Here is a 24,701-nt window from a genome sequence, read left to right on the forward strand (position 1 = left end):
TCCTAACAAGCTGTCTGTCAGGGTGACAGAGAGAGAGAGGGGGGGGGAGAGAGAGAGAGACAGAGGGAGAGGGAGAGGGAGAGAGAGGGAGGGAGAGAGAGAGAGAGGGAGAGAGAGAGTACTTACTAATTACAAGTACACAACCATTCAACAGTCTGGACTCCTGACTGAATGTTCTGTGTTTTTCATTCTCTTAAAGTCATTTTGATCTAAAGGCTTCTGCTTAAATACTTGAAATGTGTTTCTTAGACAAATATAAATAGTGAAGTTGATCCTATGTATGAATTTCTTTCCAAAGCCTTTGCCTTTCCATCAAGGCAAAGGGCGGCTACTTTAAAGAATCTAAAATATAAGATAGTTTTGATTTGTTTAACACTTTTTTGGTCGCTGCATAATTCCATTTGTGTTATTTCATAGTTTTGATGTCTTTACTGTTATTTTAAAATGTGGAAAATAGCAAAAATAAAGAAAGTTTTGACTGGTAGTGTACTCCTCATCAAATGTATCAAAACCAATTAAAATACTGCTGCTAAGAAATGGGTTTTATTAAAGTTTGTATTTGATTTAAAGTTGAAGAATTGGTTTAAAAAGTTGAATTTAAAGTTTTGTTGGTTGGACAACACATCATCTCACATTGGGAAATCTGAATTTAATAGCTACCAGTTTTATTTGATTGATTCCAGAAAGTACCCAGTGTCATCCGAGTATTTTGAAATCCAAAATGGCCGCTTCCAAAGGCACCTGGGTGGAAAGTTCCTGCTTTATTTGAGATGGAAAGAACAACACACTGAGAAGCAATTAAAGACATTTTTTAAATAGATTTCACTAAAATACTGCTGAGAGAGAGAGGCATTCACATCTAATTATAAACTCTACATTCTAGGTTACAGTAGAGCTTTCAATCACACACACACACACACACACACACACACACACACACACACACGCGCACACACACACGCACACACGCAGAGTCATTCTGATCTAGGTATGAAATGTCCTTTCTGGGCTCCGGTTGATGGTTCATCTGTCCATGCCAGTGCTGACATGGCTGTGACTGAAGCCAGTACACACACACACACACACACACACACACACACACATACACACACACACAAGCATGGCATGCTGGCAGGCAGACACACAACCAAGCACGTACACACACATTCTTCCCCTCACTCTCTCTCTCCAGCACACACACACACACACACACACACACACACACACAAATACTCTTATACACACACACACACACATTCACACTCAAACACATGCTATCTCTGCCTCGGTCACACACACACACACACACACACACACACACACACACACTAAACACAAAGTCCTTTCTTTCTCTCTAGCACCTGTCTAGCATACAACACACACACACAGGCAGGCATGCAACACACACACACACACACACACACACACACACACATTCATGCACTAACACTTGTACAAATGCACACACCCCTCTCCTGCATGCAAACACACACACACACACACACACACACACACACACACACACCACCCCCCCCTCCCTGTAACTCGGCCTGGGGGTTTCCAAACGTTTTCATGTCTCCTCAATCTGAGAATATTTTTATTGTTGAATATGAGCATTAGATGCTAATTTTGGGCTTTAATTAGATAAAAAAGGCTTCCAGGTGATGTCACCCCCCTCTGGCGGCCATCTTGGAGGTCCTCAGCTCTGTGAACAGCTGACTGTGTTTCTGTCTCAACAGAACTGAACAGACGGTTAATTTCTGTCTGTTTCTGACTGAACTGATCATTTCATCACTGATCCATCTGATTGATTTAGTGTTTAGATAATGTCAGCTTGTTAGCTAGCTAACCATAGCATCTGGTCAGCTAACATCACTGTCTTGTTGTTAACACATCTGATTAGCACACTAGCTAACGTATCTAGTAGCAGCTAGCGTTAGCGTGTTCAAATTAACATCAGTGTGTTTGCCGGCTAGTTAGCTAGCTAACAGTTTGTTCAGGTTAACTGAGCTGACTCTTCTCAAGCTACAACTCAGAGTGTTTTGGAGTAGAGACTAGGGAGAATGTTACTTTTTTTTGCACATTTTCTAATTCAAGGCAGGGAGATATCCTTTATATCCCCCTACCAGGTGTGTGTGTGTGTGTGTGTGTGTGTGTGGAGGTCTTAAAGAGCTGGTTTCAGTGGAGAGTTTTAGTGTCCCATGATGCTCTAGATGCTGCTTCAGAGGCTTTTCCCTCCTGATGAGAAGAAAGTCCTGGAGGAAACTGAATACATGACGTGTTTGAGAATAAAAACTGCTGAAATGAATGTTGAATAATGAAGAAAGTTTTGTCTGTCGGCAGCTTCAGTATAAACCAGTTCAGTCAAACTGCTGGATGCAGTTCGGTTCAGAACTTTGCTCCAGTCAGACTGTCAGGACAACAGAGGCAACATGACAGCAGCATGGAGCCAGGCCAGGACGTCACACACACACACACACACACACACACACACACACACACACATACACGCATACACAGGGGATAAGACAGATTTATGCACATATCAACGCATAGATATATAAGTATAGATACAAGGACACACTGACAGGCACATGCTGATGGTCACACACACACACACACACACACACACACACAGGGGGCTGATACAAGCATTAGAAGCATGCACGTACAGACACATACTGGTGGTCACACACACACACACACGCTGAAATGATATAATAAATAAATATATATATATATATACATTATATATGATGAATGCATTTCTAACAGATTTGTAACTTAACTGTTTAAGATGGATTTTAGATCAGTACAGGCTGTTAAATGATAACAATTTGCAGAATAAACTCTCTCTCTCTCTCCCTCTCTCTCTCTCTGTCTCACACACACACACACACACACACACACACACACACTTGCTCTGTGGGGGATTGAAAAGCTCTGGTAAGCAGCAGCACAGATGATCCAGCCAGTCATACCTCCCCCCGCCCCTCTCCTCCCCTGTCCCTCCCACACACACACACACACACACACACACACACACACACAGGGTCATGTTTGGCCCTCAGCCCACGCCCCCCCCCCCCCCCCCCCCCCCCCCCCAGCCCCCCACAGTAAACCCTTTAAATAGCGGGCCGGTCCCTCCCGTCGGCCTCGGTGATCGCATCCCAGCCAACTGCAGTTCGTCTCCTCGAGTTCTCCTCAGCTCCCGTTACCAAGGTAGATATGACATCACACGACTCTTCATGTGACTAACTTTATTACTAATTATGATTTCATAACTCATACCATTTTATAACCTAATCTTAAAAAAAAAAAAAAAAATAAAAAGTTGTCAGGCTGGTAGAGACGCTGCTTTCTGCTCAATCATTTGATTCATTTTGCTGCAAAAAATACTTCATGCAACGCACAAGTTTTATTTTTCTACTTGTTTTTCTACTGTGCATATGGCGTGCATAGAGCTCTTCAAACGGCTGATTTTCAACATGACAGACTAGATAAGTTCTATTATCTTTAAAAAAAAAAAAAAAAGCTGCTAAAACTCTTTCTTTCTGCTCCCACATGTGTTTGAAAGCAACAGTAATATTAGTATCCAGTCAGTGTTGATGTTTCCTGGTGGTTTTCCTGGTGAGCACATGGCCTGTTAACAGACAGCAACAGACAGACAGACAGGCAGACAGACAGACAGGCTGCTGACAGGCTGCATGTCACCACACAGACACACAGACAGCCGCATGGACTCGCATCACACTCGATTATTAATGTCTGGCTTGTTAATCCAGTTGATCTGACCACACAGCGGACAGATACGACTCACTTCCCCCTGAAGCACCTCTCTGTCTCTTGCTTCTATATATTTCCAATTTTTTTTTTTTAAATTGTGCTTTTTCATTTCTTTATGGACATTTTGCATTTGTCCTACATAGTGGAGATAGTCCAAACTGCCAAATATGAAATCAGAAATGCAGTGACGTCTGACATGTTTTATTAACCTGAAATTCACTGAGAGGTGTGCTGCGGTTATTAAAATGACTTTGTGATAGTTTATTATTAATATTATGATCATTAGTATTAGCGGCTCCACCCTCCTGCCCTCTGATCCAAATCCAAGAATCATTTCAGCAGTTTCATGTGAAAGCCGAGATTTTAGCGACTGAAATGAAGCTGCCGATCAGTCTGGATGTTCTCCAGCCGCTCGGCTTAAATCCGTTTACAGTGCGGTCGACTCTGTGAATCTGCACATCAGAAGCCTCATTATTATTCAAAACCTGCTCCAGGATCAGCTGCTCCAGGATCAGCTGCTCCAGGATCAGCGGCTCCAGGATCAGCTGCTCCAGGATCAGCTTCACATGAACAGATATCCAGTTGCTATGAAAGCAGAAAGAGAGCCGGCGGCACGAACACACCGGGGTCACAGCGCTTTGTCCAAAATTCTTAGTGGGAGTCAGCTGGTAACAGATCCAGCAGGAGGGGGGTGGGGTAGGTGGGTTGGATGGGGTGGGTGGGTGGGTTGGATGGGGGGGGTGGGTGGGTTGGATGGGGGGGGTGGGTGGGTTGGATGGGGTGGGTGGGTGGGTGGTGGTATGGGAGGCTTTGGATAACAATCCAAATTAAGAGGCAGCTTTGATTTCAAAGTCGCGATGGCAGAATGCACTCTGGGTTTAGAAAGTGTCCCTGGGCAGAAACTCAATATCATCATTAACTGTCTTATCATGATGAAAGGACAATACTGAGTTATCATGACTCACAAATTCTGCTGTCTAAATGAATGATAAAAAGCAAATCCTAATTAAGATCTCTCTTGAAGTGAGACAAATTAGGGAATATTATTTGAAAATTGCAGTTTTATCATACTTTATATCACCAAGCAGTTCAATGTGATGAACTGATGATAGCAGATAGAAGCTACTAACGCCCCATGGGTATCAGCACCGCTCAGATTAAGCAGACCTATCAATTTAATATAAATTTACAATAAACAAGGTAACTTCCCAGCAGACTAACTCGTCCAGGGAGTCTGGCTCCAGATGAAACGTCGTCATCGTCGTCTTCTCGCTGCAGGCTGCTCATGCTGCTAAACCAGCAGAATGCAGGTCGACCTATAAGGTTTGGAAAACTTTAGTTAAATTAAGAAGCCGTATCAACTTCACACGCACAGCCGGCGTCCGGCTGCCGCAGGAGCGCAGATCCAAACGCACCCAAATTAAACTTTAAGGGTATCGACTTCTGAAGGAGGAGCGGGAGGCCGAGTCGCCCCGTCCCGCGGGGTTTGGAGAACTGTCCCGCACTGAGACGGGGTGTCAAAGAAGGCCTGGTGCCACTCTGCAGCAGTGGGAGAGAAGTTAAAACAAATCTTATAGTACAAACTGATTAAAAATGCCAATATGCAACATAAATGTGTTATTTCATCTCCCCAGAAAGGACCAAAAAGCCTCTAAAAATGGGGTCAGAGTCAAACTTAATTTCCTCCCCTGATGCAGCCCGACCAGATTGCCTCAGGGTTCAGGAAAAAAATTATCATTATTATTCCGATTGGTTTTCATAATAGCAGGCAGGACAGCAGGCGACCCGTCCGAGGGTTTGGCGCTCGGCTGCAGGCGGACATGTTTTCCAGCCCGGGACGCGCCAACTGCTAAAAATAACCACATTCTGTTCTTTGTTGTTACACCTGTTAGCCTGGGGGGAGGTGACCCCGCGCACACACACACACACACACACACACACACACACACACACACACACACTAGAGTTGACTAGAGTAAGGTGACAGCGCGCACACACACACACACACACACACACACACACACACACACACACGCACGGAAACTCTCTAAGTAATCAGCAGCTACAGCCTCCACTGTTGAGTAACTTCAACCAGTGCTGCTGTTAAAGTCGACTGGGGTGAGGTGACATTGCACTCAGTCTCTCTCACTCTCACTCACACACACACACCTACACACACACACACACTCACACACACACACACACACACACACACACACACACACACACAGCTGTCGTCCTGAGGTCAGGAAAGGATAAGGCCACAATGACAAAACTCACCTGTCACTTACTGCTGGACGCTAGGCACAGACACACACACACACACACACACACACACACACACTATGGTGCGTGTGTGTGTGTGCATGCTCACACACACACACACAGCTGTCACCCTGCTGTCACACTGACAAACCTCTCCTCTGACCAGCTGCAGCGCTACACAGCCATGTGGTTGGCAGCCATTTTGATTTCAGCGTCTAACACGGCGTCCAGCAAGCATGGAAAACAGTGAGTGAGGAAGATGTCTGACGCTCTGTGTGTGTGTGTGTGTGTGTGTGTGTGTGTGTGTGTGTGTGTGTGTGTGTGTGTGTTTCCCAGCATCCTATCTGCCGAAATGGAACAGACTTTCCTGGCTGTCAAGCCCGACGGCGTGCAGAGGGGCCTGTGCGGCGAGATCATCAAGCGCTTCGAGACAAGAGGCTTCAGACTGGTCGCCGCCAAGTTCATGCAGGTAACCATGACGACCGCAGTCCGCAGTCATCTTTGGCACTGATCGCCCCCCGTAAGCCAGAGGAGAGCGTCTTGGAAATCTTTGTTCCAAAACGGAGTTCGGACCAGAAAGTGACTTTTAAAAGTCAGAAATCTGAGCAGCTGGTGAAGTAATCGTTGGTATTGATTGAATTGAATTGAGTCATTGGTATTGATCAATAACCCTATCAATATCTAACCCTATCAATATCTAACCCTATCCATATCTAACCATATCCATATCTGTGCTCTGGGGCAGGAAAAACCCTCCGTACTTCACCTTTAACTGTAAAATCAGTCGCCCAGTGGTTGTAGAGGAAACACTGGAAGCAAAGCTGTAGTCTGTTTCCATCTCTAACACACACACACACACTCTACACACACACACACACACACACACACACACACTCTACACACACACACACACACACACACTACACACACACACACACTGTACACACACACCAAACACAGTGTACACTGTGTTCGCCACACATACTGTACATTCATCACACATACTGTACATTTTATACACACATGCACACTCACCCACCACACATACTGTACACACACACACACACACACACACACAGGCGCACACACACACACACACAGGCTGCAGGCTCAGATCAGGTGGAGGAGGTGACAGCTGTTGAGCAGCCAAGCGTGTCGCAGCTACATATAAGGACTGACAGAGATACCACTGTCACTGTCACTTACACACACACACACACACACACACACACACACACACACACACACACACACACACACACACACACACACACACACACACACACACCGGTGTCCCCTCCCTAGTTATTCCCAGCTGTCTAATCTCTCTGGCTGCTGGTCATGTTGTCCAGAGATTCAACTGTCAGCTCCACTGAAGGACCTGCACTGTCTCTGTGTATATATATACTGTATACTGTATATATACTGTATATATACTGTATATATACTGTATATATACTGTATACTGTATATATACTGTATATATACTGTATATATACTGTATATATACTGTATACTGTATATATACTGTATATATACTGTATATCTACAGTATATATACTGTATACTGTATATATACTGTATATACTGTATATACTGTATACTGTATATATACTGTATATATACTGTATACTGTATATATACTGTATATATACTGTATATACTGTATACTGTATATATACTGTATATATACTGTATACTGTATATATACTGTATATATACTGTATATACTGTATACTGTATATATACTGTATATACTGTATATACTGTATACTGTATATATACTGTATATATACTGTATACTGTATATATACTGTATATATACTGTATATACTGTATACTGTATATATACTGTATATCTACAGTATATATACTGTATACTGTATATATACTGTATACTGTATATATACTGTATATACTGTATACTGTATATATACTGTATATACTGTATATATACTGTATACTGTATATATACTGTATACTGTATATATACTGTATACTGTATACTGTATATATACTGTATACTGTATATATACTGTATACTGTATACTGTATATATACTGTATATATACTGTATACTGTATATATACTGTATATATACTGTATATATACTGTATACTGTATATATACTGTATATCTACAGTATATATACTGTATACTGTATATATACTGTACACTGTATATATACTGTATATATACTGTATATACTGTATACTGTATATATACTGTATACTGTATATATACTGTATATATGTATGTGTGTATATGTATTTATATATGTGTACATGTATATAAATATATGTATGTATAGTGAAAGAAATTCAGATTTTATTCCATATTGGAAAAAGAAAAGACTCATCGTTTGTCTCTAAAATCTAGAAGATCCAGTGTGTAAAAGTTATTTTGTCAACCAGGTTACCTGTTATCTTTTTAAAAAGAGAACTAAAACTTGCTTTGGTGTGTGTGTGTGTGTGTGTGTGTGTGTGTGTGTGTGTGTGTGTGTGTGTGTGCAGGCATCTGAGGACCACATGAAGAAGCACTACCTGGACCTGAAGGACATGCCTTTCTACGCCGGACTGTGCAAATACATGTCCTCTGGACCCATCTTCGCCATGGTAACGCACACACACACACACACACACACACACACACACACACACACGCGCACACACACACACACACACACACACACACACACACACACGCACACACACACGCACACACGCACACGCACACGCACACACACACACACACACACACACACACACACACACGCACACACACACACACACACACACACACACACACACACACACACACAGAGGGAGCTCTTCTCTCACACTCTTGTGACTCGGATATCTTTCTCTTTTTTCTGTCTTTCCCTTCCACCGATGCTGGCTGTTATCATCTCTCTCTCTCTCTTGTCTCTCTCTCTCTCCTTCATCCCTCTCTCTCTGCTCGCTCACCCAGGCTGTTATCATCTCTCTCTCTCTCCCTCTCTCTTGTCTCTCTCTCTCTCCCTCTCTTGTCTCTCTCTTTCTCCCTCTCCTTCATCTCTCTCTCTCTGCTCGCTCACCCAGGCTGTTATCGTTCTCTCTCTCTCTCCTCACACACTCTGTTCTCTCTCTCCTCACACACTCTGTTCTCTCTCTCCTCACACACTCTGTTCTCTCTCTCCTCTCCTCACACACTCTGTTCTCTCTCTCTCTCCTCACACACTCTGTTCTCTCTCTCCTCACACACTCTGTTCTCTCTCTCCTCACACACTCTGTTCTCTCTCTCCTCTCCTCACACACTCTGTTCTCTCTCTCCTCTCCTCACACTCTCTGTTCTCTCTCTCTCTCTCTCCTCACACACTCTGTTCTCTCTCTCCTCACACACTCTGTTCTCTCTCTCCTCTCCTCACACACTCTGTTCTCTCTCTCCTCACACTCTCTGTTCTCTCTCTCCTCACACACTCTGTTCTCTCTCTCCTCACACACTCTGTTCTCTCTCTCCTCACACTCCTCTCCTCACACACTCTGTTCTCTCTCTCCTCTCCTCACACACTCTGTTCTCTCTCTCCTCACACACTCTGTTCTCTCTCTCCTCACACACTCTGTTCTCTCTCTCCTCACACTCCTCTCCTCACACACTCTGTTCTCTCTCTCCTCTCCTCACACACTCTGTTCTCTCTCTCCTCTCCTCACACTCTCTGTTCTCTCTCTCCTCTCCTCACACACTCTGTTCTCTCTCCTCTCCTCACACACTCTGTTCTCTCTCTCCTCTCCTCACACACTCTGTTCTCTCTCTCCTCTCCTCACACTCTCTGTTCTCTCTCTCCTCTCCTCACACACTCTGTTCTCTCTCTCCTCACACACTCTGTTCTCTCTCTCCTCTCACACAGCAGTCACACATGTAAACTCGGCTCAGTTTGCACCGCGGACACACAAAGTGACCTGTCATTGTTATTCATATTCCTTATTTATATTTTAAAATAGTTCCTTCTTTGCCATCCAAGTCACTGAGGTTTAACTCAACCATTATTGTCAAGTTATGGATATTTTGTCCATCAGGCCCACAGCTGAGAGAAAAGTTTTCAGCATCACTTTCTTCTGCTTTCCTCTGAGGTCAAATATACATGAGCTGTTGCTTCTTGTCAATTCATCACGCATGTTTCTATTTCCCCCAAATCCAATCAAACAGAATCGATCAATAAATGACTGTCATGTCTCTCTCTCTGTGTGTGTGTGTGTGTGTGTGTGTTAGGTGTGGGAGGGCCAGAACATTGTGAAGCTGGGCAGGATGATGCTGGGTGAGACCAACCCCGCCGACTCCAAGCCCGGCAGCATCCGCGGAGACCTCTGCATCAACATCGGCAGGTGAGCCGGCGCACACACACACACACACACACACACACGCACACACACACACACACACAGAGCTGTATTACAGTACCTGTGTGTTAGATTACGATGCCTACACACACAGCCAGGCGTGTAGTGGAACCTAAACCCACAAAAACTCAGTTTACCTCTGTTTTTATTTGCAGAACAGCTTTTTTTTAGGCTGATATAAATCTTTATGACCTAAAATTCACAGTATAGATCATAGAAAGAAGTATCCAACTGATGTGAGATCAGGGTTTACCCGCCTTTTTATTTGTGGAACACAGAGTTATGATGAATCCCGAATTCTTTGTGTGTGTTTTAGTGGTTAAAAGTCCCGGCTGGCGTTTTAGGTTTCATATCGACAGACCTTAACGCCCATAAACCCCCAATCGCAGCCCGTGGTTCAGTCACATTCGTCTCTAGAATATTCTCCTAACCTCCTCCTCTGTTCCCCCCCTCCCTCCACCCCCCCCCCACCCCCCCCCCCCGCAGGAACATCATCCACGGCAGCGACACCCTGGAAAACGCCAAGATGGAGATCGGTCTGTGGTTCAAGCCCGAGGAGTTCGTCGCCTACACCCCCTGCGGCCAGCCCTGGCTGTACGAGTAAACCGGACCGACCGGACCGTCCCACACTCTCCTCCCCTCACCCCTCACCCCCCCCCCCCCCCAGTCAAACCCATCCGTCACGCAGTCCGCCCACCGACCCGGCCTTCACCGTGCACTTCTTGTCACTGTCCCATCAAACATGTAGCACTTGCCAATAAAGTATCATGGTGAGAGAGTAACACGGTGTCTGGTGGTTTCTGGGTGTTTTAAACAGCGGGATGTTCTTCAACTCTGATTGACACATTGAAATTGCCTGAAATGTACGATTGCGTTGTTTTAAGTCAGTGATTCTCAACCTTTTTCATATCATGGACAACCAAATTTAGTCCACATATGGGCCACAGACCCCCATTTGATGAGATTTTGTCTCTCGGACCCAAATCTGAGAATATTTTTATTGTCAGATATGATTTTGTCCAGAATCTCATGACTATCTGTATTGTAGGTAGAGAGATAACAGAGAAACTATGATCAAATTCTTATACATTCTCTAATTGTGTTAGCGTCTTGTAAATTAAATAATGGTGAGGCGTCATAATTTCATAATTCATCAATTTGCTGGGGACCCCCTGGATCTCCCTCAGCGGCCCCTGGTGGTCCCCGGACCCCACGCTGAGAACCGCTGTTCTGAGTGACCAAGGCCTCCTTTCAGACAGAGAGAAGTGCTGAAGAACGTGACGGGTGTCGATATTATGTTTCACTTTTTCCAGATATTTCACAGTCCTGTCTAGAGCTTTTCACCTAAATAATCATCAGCCAGTACAAGTCAAATGAGTCCTTTGTCCTGCAGGTAATCATTTGTTTAATCATTTGTTTCGGAGCATATTCAAACTTATTTGCTGAATCTTGAGCACACAAAATTGATTAAAAAACGATCAAACTATATTGCATTATAGTTTTAAAAAGTCCTAGAATAACTATAACTAATAGAATTTAGCTTAGCAGTTTAAAGGAGAATACTGGAGAGTTAGCGCCCGTTTACATCTGCATCTACTTTACATTTCCCCCAATTATTTTTGCATTGCATACCATATGTAATTCATTTTTTTGTCACTCTTAACAGCTTTGGAAACTGACATCAGAAAGATATTCAGGTCCTGATTGCACAAAGCGATGCAGGCAGCAGCTGAGGATGACTACAATTTTTATTTTGTTGACTTTTCAACATGGCATCAACATCAAAGTGTTTGCTGGGTGTGAACAGTGACTTTTAAAGCACTCAGTAATCAGTGGTGTGAGCTTGAAATTGCTTTTTTATCATGTCAGGATCCTTCTGTAAGCGTGTGATCGACCTGTGAGTTGAATATGGCTGATTTCAGATGACAGAGCGCTAAATACACACATTTCTGACTGAGTTTTGGTTGTGGGAGTCTGGTGGAGGAAGCAGGGCTGCTGCAGTGTGTCTGGATGTTCCCCATCATTTAGCTGAGGAAGGGAAACCGGGTTCAGATTTACAACTCAAACAGGACGACCAGCCGAATCACACCTTCCTCAGCAGCATGTCTAACCCTGAGCGATGGAGCTCGTATGTCCGAATCAACGGGAACATCAAGAGGAACATCGAGTTACCGCTGGAGTCCAGTTGACCCAGGAGGGAACCGCATTAGGCTCGTACCCACAGAGAGCCGGGCGGGGTCGGGGTTAGCCAGCGGTGGAGCCTGGAGCTGGAGCTGGGACCGGGCTCTCTGTCGGCAGCAGCCACCTGGTAGAGCTGCAGGTACTGGTTTATATCTCTTTAGAGCCGGTGGGCAGCAGAGATATGAAGCAAAATGTGCAAGTGTCTTTGATCCTCTGTCAGATAAATACAGAGATGCAGAAAAACAAAAAGGATGTGACACTCATAGATACATATCCAGTCTGTGTACCTGCAGACTGCTGGCACACCGACTCTAGAGAAGCAGTCCAACCAGAGTTCACCGGTTTAAATCCCCAAACTGGGTGAGGAAGGTGAGTGAGAAACGGTCTGTTCTCCTTCAACACTTAGCCTGGCTGACCGGGGCAGCTCCAGGTCTGAATATGTGGAACTGTATGGATGTAAAGCAGGATGCTGCTGAAAAAAAGAGTCAACTTTCCCTGAATAAAAAAGGTCAAAAAAGTAAAAAAAAACAGCCATAGAGACTAATAAGGCTAGCAGCACTGTGAGCAAGTTAGCCTGGTGTAGACAGCGACCAATATTGTTGTATTGATATCGATTAAAGCCAATATTTTGTGCCAAAACTCAAAATCTATAAATTGGACCATGTTCGTGCCCAATCAGTTACCCCAAAAATACAAGTATTCAGTGTAGAATTTTATTCTTGGCAGCATGGAAAAGCCTCTGAAACATTTACACCATGGGACACTAAAACTCTCCATTGAAAACCAGGATACTGATACTAATACAATACATATCTGACCAAACAAACTGCATCATATCAGAGGTGGACGACACCGGCTGATATCTGCTGTTCATTAAAAGGCCAATATCGGCTCCATATATCGGTCAACTGATATATCAGTATACCCACACTGTCACTGGTTTCCATGAGTGGAAACCATCATCCTGACCAGCAGAGACCCGGTCCTGCTGGGTCAGCAGAGACCCGGTCCTGCTGGGCCAGCAGAGACCTGGTCCTGGGTCATGTGCTCAGTGTGTAGCAGCAGCAGGGAGCGGCCCTCTGGACTGGTGTGTGTGTTTGGACCGCAGCAGACAGGAAGAACAGTCTCTAATATTAGTCCCAGGCTCTTCAGAGGTGTGTGTGTGTCCGTGTGAGGAGACGGACCGTGTGCTGAGTGTGTGTGTGTGTGTGTGTGTGTTGCCATAGTGATGAACTCATGACAGAGGGTTGTGAGTGTGTGATGTGGCCGACTATGTGAGGTTAGTGTGCGGCAGAGTGGAGTTCCTCAGAGGCAGAAATAATCTGATTGGTTGAGTTAAACCTCAGTGGGCGGAGCCTAAGAACCACAGCTTTTCAGCTGACAAACAAAGAAGGAACTCTGACATTTATATTCTTTATTTATATTTTGATCACTGAATTCTTTTTTCATTCCTTCATGTCCAGCTAGCTAACTAGCTTACCTAGATAACTCAGTATGATAGATTGTATTTTTTCAGTTAGCAGCAGAGCGCTAGGCTTCATAATATTAGCTTCCTCCTCTCTTACCTCTTGTCTTTTTCACTGAGCTTCAGTCTAATGTTACTGAGCCAGAAAAACTGTGGTTCTTTGGCTCCGCCCTGATATTATAATAACAGACAGATAGTGTAATAATATAGTAAAATGTCCTTCTAAAAAAGTCAGAAACATGTAATACAATCTGTTAATGTAATGACTTGCCAGATTATAACCTCTTCCGTCCGACATTGTAATTTTTTTTCTCTGGTAATTAATTATTACAATAACCGGCTATTACAGCGTTTTTCTTTTTTTTTTTTTTTTTTACAATATCAATCATCATTATCCATCACTATCATTATCCAGAAATGTATTACACCAACAGTTTTTTTTTAAATTACATTTGACCCATTTAAAGGGACATTTTATTACATTTTGACAAGTTATTACATTATCCAGGTCATTAGATCATCAGTAGCTGCGGAGCCTCAGCTAAATGCCCAACACATAAAATACAAAGTCCCAACAATGTGTTTCTGTGTTCACTCAAACAAGAAAACAAACCACGTTCTCATAACTTTTTTTTATTGCATAAAAAAATGTAAAGTGAGTCATTTATTTTACACCTAAATGTAATACTTTCTCCACAATCATGCTGCCAAAAAATTGCACAATATGTATTAAAAAAACGCTTCATGAGAGTTAACATCTACATTTCTTTTGTCGTACATATATATAGATCTATATATATATATATTGTTTTTTTAGACATTTGTATATGTTTTGATAGAGCTCAGTAAACTTCATGTTCACAGCACTAGCATGTGGACCGGATGGACAGTTACAGTACAGGCAGGTCTTCTTCAACCTTTTCAGTGTGGGACCCAAATTTACTGGATTTCTACTGTATTCACACACACAGTAAAGATCTGATTCATAATCCAGAGAGTTATGAGGTCTGTAGTGCAGCTTGTTGTTTCTTTATCAGTCAAGGTCTTACTCTACTTTACTTTACTTTACTTTACTTTCACTGTGTATTTTTACCGGGACCGTGCACGACTCAAAGTTGGCTTTCAGCTAATTTGCGCCTGTTTTTCCCTTTTGATCTGCAGACTTTTCTCAAGACCAAAATGAAAACAAAATAAAAAAAATAAAAATAAAAAAGCATCTACTGTAAGGTGTTTTGGATACAAGTGCCCACCAAACGCCATATGTTAATGGGAAGTTCAATAAATCAATGCATTTTCATCCCCGATGCAAGAGCACAGTGTGCCGGAGTTTTTAAGTTTCACTGTTAGGTTTAGTGTAATGAAATCTATTTTTTTTATTGTTCCTGGGCTTTATTTTCAAAGTCTACTTTTACCGATTTGATATCATGTCTGTATAAACAGCGAGAAACTACAAGAGAGGCTGATTTTTTCATATTGATAAGATCAGCTCCGTACCAACAAAAGAAAAAAAAAGAAAAAAAGAAAAAAGAAAATCAGATTTCTTTGTTCCTGTTTGTAACTGCAGCCTCAGTCACCCTCGGACCCTGGTTTAATATTATTATTATTATCATTTTATTTTTTACTTGTGTTGGAACCGATCACAAACAGGCCCGTGGTTCAGTTTTGGGTCCCAAACCACAGAGTAAGAAACGCTGCCGTTCAGTAAGACATTTTAAAACCCACAGAAAAACGTATAAAAACCCATGAAGTCATCCTTCCCACGGTTGACATGCACACGAAACGCCACGCATTAAAAGGGGAATACCACCGAATTTCAGCACTCAGACACACTTTCCCCCGTGACACCGGACGGTTCAGAACAGCCAGACATGACGGACGACAGATGTTTTCTGTTAGTGCGGCTGAAGAGGGGATCAAACCCGTGACCTCTCCGTTACGAGACACGCTCTGTGCTGCTGAGGAGTCTGGCAGGTAGTCAGCAGGCTTGGGCCGATATCCCATAATATCGAATATCGCGATATTTCACGAGTATCGCGATATTTTTCTCAATGTCGAATATCCTCCCGTCCCGGCCGTGTGTTGCTTAGAACACAACTGTGCAAACTTTTAAACTTATAAACCTATAATATACTAGTGGTAGGACAGTAAAAAACTAAAATGATCATAGTTGTAGTGGAAAAATGTGTCATTTTATTCCCTTTGTTCCCTTTTCCCATTTTCCTGGAAATGACACCAAATGGTCATTGTTTTTGCCTGAATAGTAAGATCTAGGCTATTAATAATAATAAATAACAATAATGATTATTATTACTATTTATTATGAATAGCCTACAAATTCAATGTAATTTAGTCTAAATAGAATAAAATACAAGGAACAAAAAAACAAAAAAACGTGAAAAAAAATAGAGATAATATTGTATATCGCAATATTACATTTTGGATATTGCCCAAGCCTATACCAGACATCATTTCTACCAGTTTGTCTTTTGAACTAGTGAATAGCAGATAACAGAATTGGCTTCCTGCCCTCAGAGAGCGTTTACCTTCAGTCTGTCTGTCCCGGGGAACAGCGTGTGTGAATTCCTAAATCGAGTGTTTTTCCCCTTTAAAAACACACATGAATCATTTTCTCCATGTATAAATCTGTCGCAAACAGTTGTGTCCAAAATACAAGAGTACAAGAAGAGAAGAGCGTTTTTCTCCACCAGGGTCACAGTCAGTTTGTCAAAATCATTCCATTCTTGATAAAAAGATTATCAAATATATATGTATATGTATATATATATAGATAGATAGCACCATAATACAAAGACAACATGACGCAACATTATTGGGGTTTCACGTACAAAAAACGACAAACACGAATATACGACGAAGTAAAACCACACGCGCACACACACACACACACACACACAGACACTAGTCTTGTGTAGATAAAATTATATTAAAGGCTACTAGTTTAGCGTACGAGTGCGTGAGATGCTCAGACTGATGCATGCGCACAGACAAAAAATTCTTTAAATTATAATTAAATTGTAAGCCCTATAGTGCTTCATTTGTGCATTTTCTCACTCTAACGCCTGGGGAACAGAGGGGATCTGAAGCCCACATGCTGCTTTCAAGGAAACCCTGATTAGATTAGATTAAGATCAAATAAGATAAGATATCACTTTAATAATCCCCTTGGGGAAATTCGATTAGATTAGATTAGATTAGATTAGATTAGACTTCAGTGATAAACGTGGGGAGATTGAGCCCTTGCAGCAGCAAGTAGTGACAGGATACAGCAAATTGAGCAGATTCTCCTTTAACACAAAGACCAGACCAGCAGTTCCTCTGTTCCTCTTGCTTTAAAGAGGAACTAAAGCCCAAACCCAAATCTGGCATTTAAAAGGTAAAGGCATGCTACTGAAATGGCCATCTGCTATTGGCTGATCTTTACTTCCAGGTGATGTCACCACCCGTTGTACTCTATATAGGCGACATCACCTGGAACCAAAGATCAGCCAATAGCAGATGGCCAGTTCAGCAGCATGCTTTTTCCCTTCAGATGTCGGGCTGTGCACAGGTTTGAGTTTTAGTTCCTCTTTAACAGGATAACTGTCATTATGTAAGAAAGTTTCAGTTGTTTTCAGTGCAGCTTCACTTCAGATGCATGAGCATGGGAAAAGTAAGTGAAAACTAGCTTAGTGCTGGTTTCAAGCTCACACCTGTTTTGTCTGTGAAGCTGACCGACAGCACAGCTTCTAGGCTAAGGTGATGACATCATCACACAAAGCGCCATCTACTGACCAGCAGAGGAAACTGCCACAGACAGAAGTGAATGAAAGTGAATGAGCATCCAAAATGAATGGAAGTCAATGAACACTGTCCCCCAAAAAGGTCCTTACAGACAAACCAATAGAAGCTTATAAAAGATTTGATCTTTATCCGCTTACTTATTTCAAGAAAAAATGTGATTTTAAGACTCAATAACAGACCTGTTAGACTTGTTTGACTTAATTGTGAAATCAGGTTGTTTCTCGTTTTTTCTGCGGACACCCTGGGACCCCTTCAAGGCCCCAAATGGCCCCTGGACCCCATTTTGACCACACTGGGACGATATAGGACAGGGGCAGCCTGGTAAGGGAGCTGACGTTATTGCACAACAGTGACGTTAGGTCAGAGAATCCTGGTCACCTTAGCTGGGTGGAGCCACAGGCACCCGACGGGCGGGGCTGTAGATCAAATCAAACGCACTAAATCATCATACAGTAAAGCAGTATGAGCTATTTTCAAAGGAACACACACACACACACACACACACACACACGTACATACTGTATATACAAATGTTGATTTAAGGGCAGAATTAAAGGGGATGACATTCCCATTTTAACACAAATTTCTTTTAGGAAACATTTGTTAACAGTCATGGCATACACACACTGACATGACTGACATGTACTCTCTACACACTGCTCAAGCATTCAGTCGACCGCAGATAAACACGGACGCAGACAAAACTAACACTGAACATCATAAATAGAAGAAGATGAAATCAATCATCTGAATACATCAAATTCAGTAATATTGACACAGGTGGGCGAAGACAAGAGTTTTACTAAGAGCTCTACAGGAAGGACAAGAGGAGCCGACCGGAGTCTGTCGGACGTTCCCCTCGCAGTCAGAGAGCGAGCGGAGAAGGACGAGTGTCTTGTTAGCCCGCTTTATTAAATGTTCCCCCTTCTTAATAACTGGTTTTAGGAGAAGACGGGGAGTAACAATAATTTACTTCCCCTTGAACACATCACCTCTGCCAGCAGCGGTCTGATCGCCTGGACCGGATTCGCGCTACGATTTATCGACCGCAGTAAACGGGGCCGGTGCCAAAAACGGTTTAAAAACACTGATTGGACCAAGAAGATTTCCACTTCCCTTGACTGAGCCAGAGCCGCTGATAGAAATAACTCTTCCAACCCTTCCAAGAACATAGAAATTTTGGCAGTAAATATGTAAAAAAATGTCTTCCGTAACATTGCTATGGTGAGTTATGCTGTCTGAAGTTCAGCTGATGTAGGACCGGTGACCAGGGAACGGCCATGAAGGAAAGTTGTGGAGTTTGGCCGTGTTCACACTTCCACTTCAAACTGCCAGCGGTTTTTTTTTTTATAGTAAAAGCAATGTGGAAAACACTGCACCTGGAGTAGTAGGCCGCTTTTTAAAGTTGAGAAAAGCAGGAGCACTACATGATGTCACCTGCTTTTTTCTGTGCAAAAGAATAAGAGGCAGGACTTGACGCTAAGCATCTAACAGCTTAAGAGTAAATTATACATCTGCATCGAACCGACGCGGTACCGACCTGCTCCTATCCAAAAATGTAACGTGCGTAGATCGACGCAAGACCACAAGAACTGTGATTGGCCGCTTCGTACTTCCTCCTATCTTTATCTGGTAGGGAAGACGATGGAGCAGATCGAAGAGAGACTGAGCTGAGGCTGAGGAGGGATTTCACAGTAAATATTTTACAATAAACACTAAATATTAAGAGATACACCCAGTAAAGAACTGGAACTGTCCTTTAAATCTATCAAAACACCTGTGTGGTAAACGGTTAAACATATATACTTGAAATGTAAAGTTGCACTTGCAATTGCTAACGTTCTAAGCTAACTAGCTAGCTAGCATTGCCAAATACATGGGCACAGGAAATGTTGCAGGTGTCCATGTTTCTGCCCTGGTTTTTCCAAGCTGGATCACTGGAACACGTGAAGGATTTAATTACAGCCTGCCAGCGGGGAATTACTGACTTCTGACTCTGAATGGGCCGCAGCAGGTGTAACTAGCTGCCCACCGCTCCTGGCCCGCCCCGCGGAGGAAGGACGGGCCAAGATGGGAAAATGCGGAGGATAAATTTCACGGCACCATTGAAAGCGTGTGTGTGTGTGTGTGTGCCGGCCGCCGTGCACGTGTGTGCATGCGTTGTAGATGGTTGCATGTGACCAAATAAAGACGGGGTTTGTTTCCAGAAGGACTGTTTGCTAACAGCGTTAGCGACTGCAGCTAGTCACTGTGGAAACAAAGTCTGCACTAACCTTTTTAAATCAGCACACAGTTGCAGCTGAGGCAGTGTTTTCTCTGCAGGAAGAGCAGAACAGTGTGAACACGGCTTGACGTGACCACAACTGAAAACTGACACGGCCAAACTTTGTTTATCTACGGCTCTGGCCGGAGTCTGCTCTGATCAGAAAGCCCGTCCCGCTGCTCCATCACATCGAACTGTATGACATCAGCATGCCGACAACCAATCACAGCACCTGTCTTGACTACAAAACCTCTCTATATCCGCTGGGTTTCGCTCTTACTTGTGCTTCCACAACTGAATCCTTACGAAGAGGGACACAAAATGGCCACTACAAAATGGCTACTACAAAATGGCCGCTGCTACAAGTGAAAGCAACAAGAGGGCAGATTCATCAGTAAAAGCCATATACTGCATCTTTTCAGCCTCAAAATGAGCCCAGATATGCACGAGTAATAACACTAAACACATCCATATTGGTAACACTAGATAGATCTACATTTCAACCAGTAACATGCGTCTAGATTTGTCAATACTAGATTCTAATGTGCAACAAAAGTCAAGACGTCACTCGCATCTTTCAAAACTCATTTTGGAGACACCCGTCATCACTGGAGACCTGCGGGATTTTATTATGCTAACCACTGCTTTGTTAGAATCAAATTTCCTTTTCTTGTCTGTTAAAGACAACAGGAAATATAGAAATTATTACATAACATACAGGGACATTTCTGTTGCTGTGGTTGCATTGGAGAGCAACATATTGTTTTAATAAGTGGCAATTACAAAGTTACTGACTGAAAGCTGACGATGTCCGCAGCTTACAACATCGTCTCATAAAATTTCGTGAAATGAGCGTGAACTCTGAAACGAAAATGATGTTCCTTCACAACGATTTGGATTATGTGACAAAAGCTTGAATTGGGAACACGATTGTGAAAAGGTTAGCTAGCTTAGTTAGATTTAGTCATGTAAAACAACTTTGGTTAAGCTTAGGTTAAGGTTAGGTTTAGGCAATTAAAACTTCAGTTAAAATTAGGCAACTAAAAAAATGTCATAGAAGGTGACATCACCTGGCACAAAGACCAGCCAATAGCAGAAGGCCAGTTCAGTACCCTACTTTTCACCACTAGGTGTCAGGCTTCACCACAGGTTTGGGTTTGGGGTTTAGTTTCTCTTTAAGGTTAGAGTTTGGGTCTGGGGTTTAGTTTCTCTTTAAGGTTAGAGTTTGGGTCTGGGGTTTAGTTTCTCTTTAAGGTTAGAGTTTGGGTTTGCTCACGGTTAAATGAGAAAACCTCCTGTTACTACTCACTGTTTCTAGTTGTGTCTCCTCCACCTAAAGCTTCCTGCTGGGGAAACAACACTTCCTGCTCGTTATTTACATTTCACGACATCGTGCTCATTTCACTAAATGTTGTGCGACGGGGCTCGCAGCTCAGATGAGTGTCTCCAAACTCTGTTAAAAGTTCACAAAGTGATGCAGAAGCTTTAGTTGCACGTTCTGTAGTTCCTGAGAGTTCATGCTAACCTTACTGGTGGTTCATATCTTTATTACTGTTAGCTGTATATTGAGGGCTACAGTCTGTACCTGCTGGGCATATGATCAATAACTTGGCACAAAATTAAAATATTAATTTGTTTGAATTTCTTTTAATATTATTACTATTATTCTTTTAGTATTAGATTTGAAATAAGTATTAATTTCTAATTATCTCTTTTCTTCTATTTCTCCTTTTTGTATTTGTGGTGAACACATACACTCATGCTACTGTAAGGCGCTTTGAATAAAAGCATCAATCAAATGGCATCTGTTATGCTATGCAATTATTTTGTGAAAGTACACTTTCTGTAATTTCTGTAGTTTTTTCCATCCATCTTTTGTAAGTAATAATCTTTTTCTTTTTATGTGTATTACAGGAATGTATATTTTGTCGTTAATCAACTATACTCTTTGTAATCAGTCTTTTTGTAATAATCTCTTTTAAACTATACTGTTTGTGTATTCAGTCTTATAAATGTAAAACTTTTCTTTTATTCCCTATTTGATATAAAGTACTTTAGTGAGGTATCGATGTGATCCCACCACTACAGAATAAGTGATGAATGCAATGGAGGACAATGAGTTTGCGATCTGCATAATTCCTCATTTAACTGTTAATTAAATTATAGTTCATAATTTCTTTTTCGGACTGACTAAACAACTAAATGTATCTGCGAATAGTATTTTTTCACCCGGTATTTATCCAGGGGAGATTGAGCAGGTGCTGTTTTTCTCTGCTTCACATTCACAGTTCCACTCCTCTAACCTCTAAACACAATCTTCAATGGCGATCTTCATTAATTCACCTGTGAAACGATCTCTCAGGCTCTGTTCACACTGCAGCTCAAAGTGTCCCAAATCTGATTATTTCCCCCCCCTCACATGTGACTCAGATCTGATGTTTTCTAATCAGTGTGAACAGAAAAAAGCAGTTTTTCAGTTCCGATCCGGACCGCACGGACATGTGCTGCAGAATCAGATCATGAGACCAACGTGTGACAAAATGTTACCTCGTTAACCTGAGACACAGCAGCTCGTCTGAGCAGAGAGGACAAAGAGACACAACAGTGGAAAGAAAAACAGCGACTTGATCGGTATTTTGGGGAGACGCTTCAGGTCAGTTAAAACTCGAAAATACAAACTGGATCCGAAATGTGAAGCAGAGAAGCACAGATACAAAAACAGATGTGACGACTTTTGTTGTGCGAATGTGTGTCTTTTTGACCTCTGTCGGTTCATATTGGGATCAGATCTGGGTTACATCAGAATAGGCTTGGGCCGATATTCGATATTATCAAATATCGCGATATTTCGTAAATATTATTTCCCGATATTTTGATATTTCCTGTGATCCTGAATATCCTCCAATGCTTGAATAGTAAGATAACATTTCTAGGATGTTAATAATAATAATAATAATTATAATAATTAATAATTAATTAATAATATAATAATTATTATTATACCCTATAATAATATTATTATACCCTATAATAATAATTATTATTATAGGGTTAGAAATGTGATGTCATTTAGAAGAAATAAAATCCCCTCCCCAAAAAACAAACAAAAAATAAAAGACCCCCGCCCTCGCGATAATATCGTATATCGCGATATTTTGCCGGGACGGTATCGCAATATTACATTTTTGGATATCGCCCAAGCCGAGGTCAGACTTGAGCATGAAGTCCTGCAGTGTGAACGCAGCCTTAACGTCTCCACTAACATCCTTCACACACATCGTACAACAATCTGTTATTGCAGCTATTCAGACGGGATTCAAGCTAAGACTGGAAAAGGAAAACGCCGTTCAGATGAAGCCCAAACTCTCTCCAACACGACTCAGAGGTTTTCCTGCACCAAAACTCATGTAGACAATCTGGCTAAAATGTTTTTTTTTTTAATTATTGCAGTTACTAAGATAGAGCTCTGGGTGGAAGAAGACCGCAACGTTTTCACCAAACAATCCCAAGACTTTTGGAAGTGAAAGTTGAGTTTCCTGATGAACTGAACCCCCACAGCAAAAGACCTGGAGTTCATTTCCCTCCCTCATGATGCTAAACAGGCAGAAACAAAGCGAATAAATCATCTGATAGTTTTACGTAATTGGACCCGGAGACGTAGCCCATCTCTCTTTCTGCTGAACCACACAACAGATCACTACTGAACAAACAAAACAGTTAAGCGGCTCTCATCTTGATTGCTGTGGTTTTATAGTTCTTGGCATCCTATCGGGAGTTTGGTACCAGTAAGGTTTAGTCCATCTATCCAGCACAGTGTCCAAGCCACAGCACTCATTCTCTCTCTCACACACACACACACACACACTTAAAACACACCCTGTTTCTAAATGATTGCTAATCTCGACGTTACACAGTATCCGATATTATTAATATGTTAGACTCTTGACCCTCAAACACGCCACACAAACGCATACAAACAACAAAGATCTTGGCGTTGAAAAATCATCGTACAAAAAGTTTTGTCGTTATTTTTTTTTTTTTCCACTTTTGATCCCTTTTTCTCTGAGGAACCGAAGTTACAACTGATGCTCCGAAAGCTATTGTCCTTAACGCACCTTTCCTCCTCCCCCTCCTCTTTCTTCTTCTTCTTCTTTTCTATATTCTGGTCTTCTTCGCTCTGTCCCGCCCAGTTCGCTCAGTCAGGAGAACAGGCTGAGAGAGTCTGCAGTGATATTTCAGACAGTAGGAGACAAAACCACAATTTTTTGGGGGGTATTTTTTCCCCCATCGGTATGGATGGATCATTGCTATGAAATCCGTACCATGAGGAGGAAAGGGAGGCGGGAGAGGGAGGAGGGAAGTCAGGAAACTGGGAATTAAAGGGTTTTTTTTTTGTTTAAGAGGGAGGGAAAGAGGGGAGGGAGGGAAAGACAGAGGGCTAGGTGTTTGTTTTTTTATGTCAACTGGAGCCCAGAGGAGGGAAGACGGAGCAGGACAACGCCGCAACAACGTCCATCTGGTTCATTTCGTCTAATGTTGCATCTTAAAATTTTATCTCAATGTT

General features: G+C 42.4%; 2 protein-coding genes across 2 annotated transcripts in view; one reads left to right on the forward strand and one right to left on the reverse strand.

Moving 5' to 3' along the window:
- Positions 1-3,155: 3,155 nt before the first annotated feature.
- On the forward strand, positions 3,156-11,209 carry LOC139925152 (nucleoside diphosphate kinase B-like). Its single transcript, XM_078284604.1, has 5 exons — positions 3,156-3,222; positions 6,388-6,520; positions 8,565-8,666; positions 10,300-10,412; positions 10,914-11,209. Exons 2-5 carry the CDS (start codon positions 6,404-6,406, stop codon positions 11,029-11,031), a joined length of 450 nt encoding a protein of 149 aa, XP_078140730.1. The 5' UTR covers positions 3,156-3,222; positions 6,388-6,403; the 3' UTR covers positions 11,032-11,209.
- A 1,424-nt stretch (positions 11,210-12,633) lies between these two features.
- The window catches only part of LOC139925149 (MBT domain-containing protein 1-like), a 31,199-nt gene continuing 19,131 nt past the window's right edge, over positions 12,634-24,701 (reverse strand). Inside the window, exon 20 of the mRNA XM_078284534.1 lies at positions 12,634-12,763. Within this exon, the coding sequence (XP_078140660.1) occupies positions 12,634-12,763 (130 nt within the window). The remainder of the gene's footprint in view (positions 12,764-24,701) is intronic.

This window comes from Centroberyx gerrardi, chromosome 7, assembly GCF_048128805.1.
Source record: "Centroberyx gerrardi isolate f3 chromosome 7, fCenGer3.hap1.cur.20231027, whole genome shotgun sequence".
Lineage (NCBI taxonomy): Eukaryota > Metazoa > Chordata > Actinopteri > Beryciformes > Berycidae > Centroberyx > Centroberyx gerrardi.

Coding starts and splice junctions, on each gene's coding strand:
- LOC139925152 (XM_078284604.1), top strand. CDS start 6,404: ATGGAACAGACTTTCCTGGCTGTCAAGCCCGACGGCGTGCAGAGGGGC. Junction 6,521..8,564: donor TCGCCGCCAAGTTCATGCAG/GTAACCATGACG, acceptor GTGTGTGTGCAG/GCATCTGAGGACCACATGAA. Junction 10,413..10,913: donor CTCTGCATCAACATCGGCAG/GTGAGCCGGCGC, acceptor CCCCCCCCGCAG/GAACATCATCCACGGCAGCG.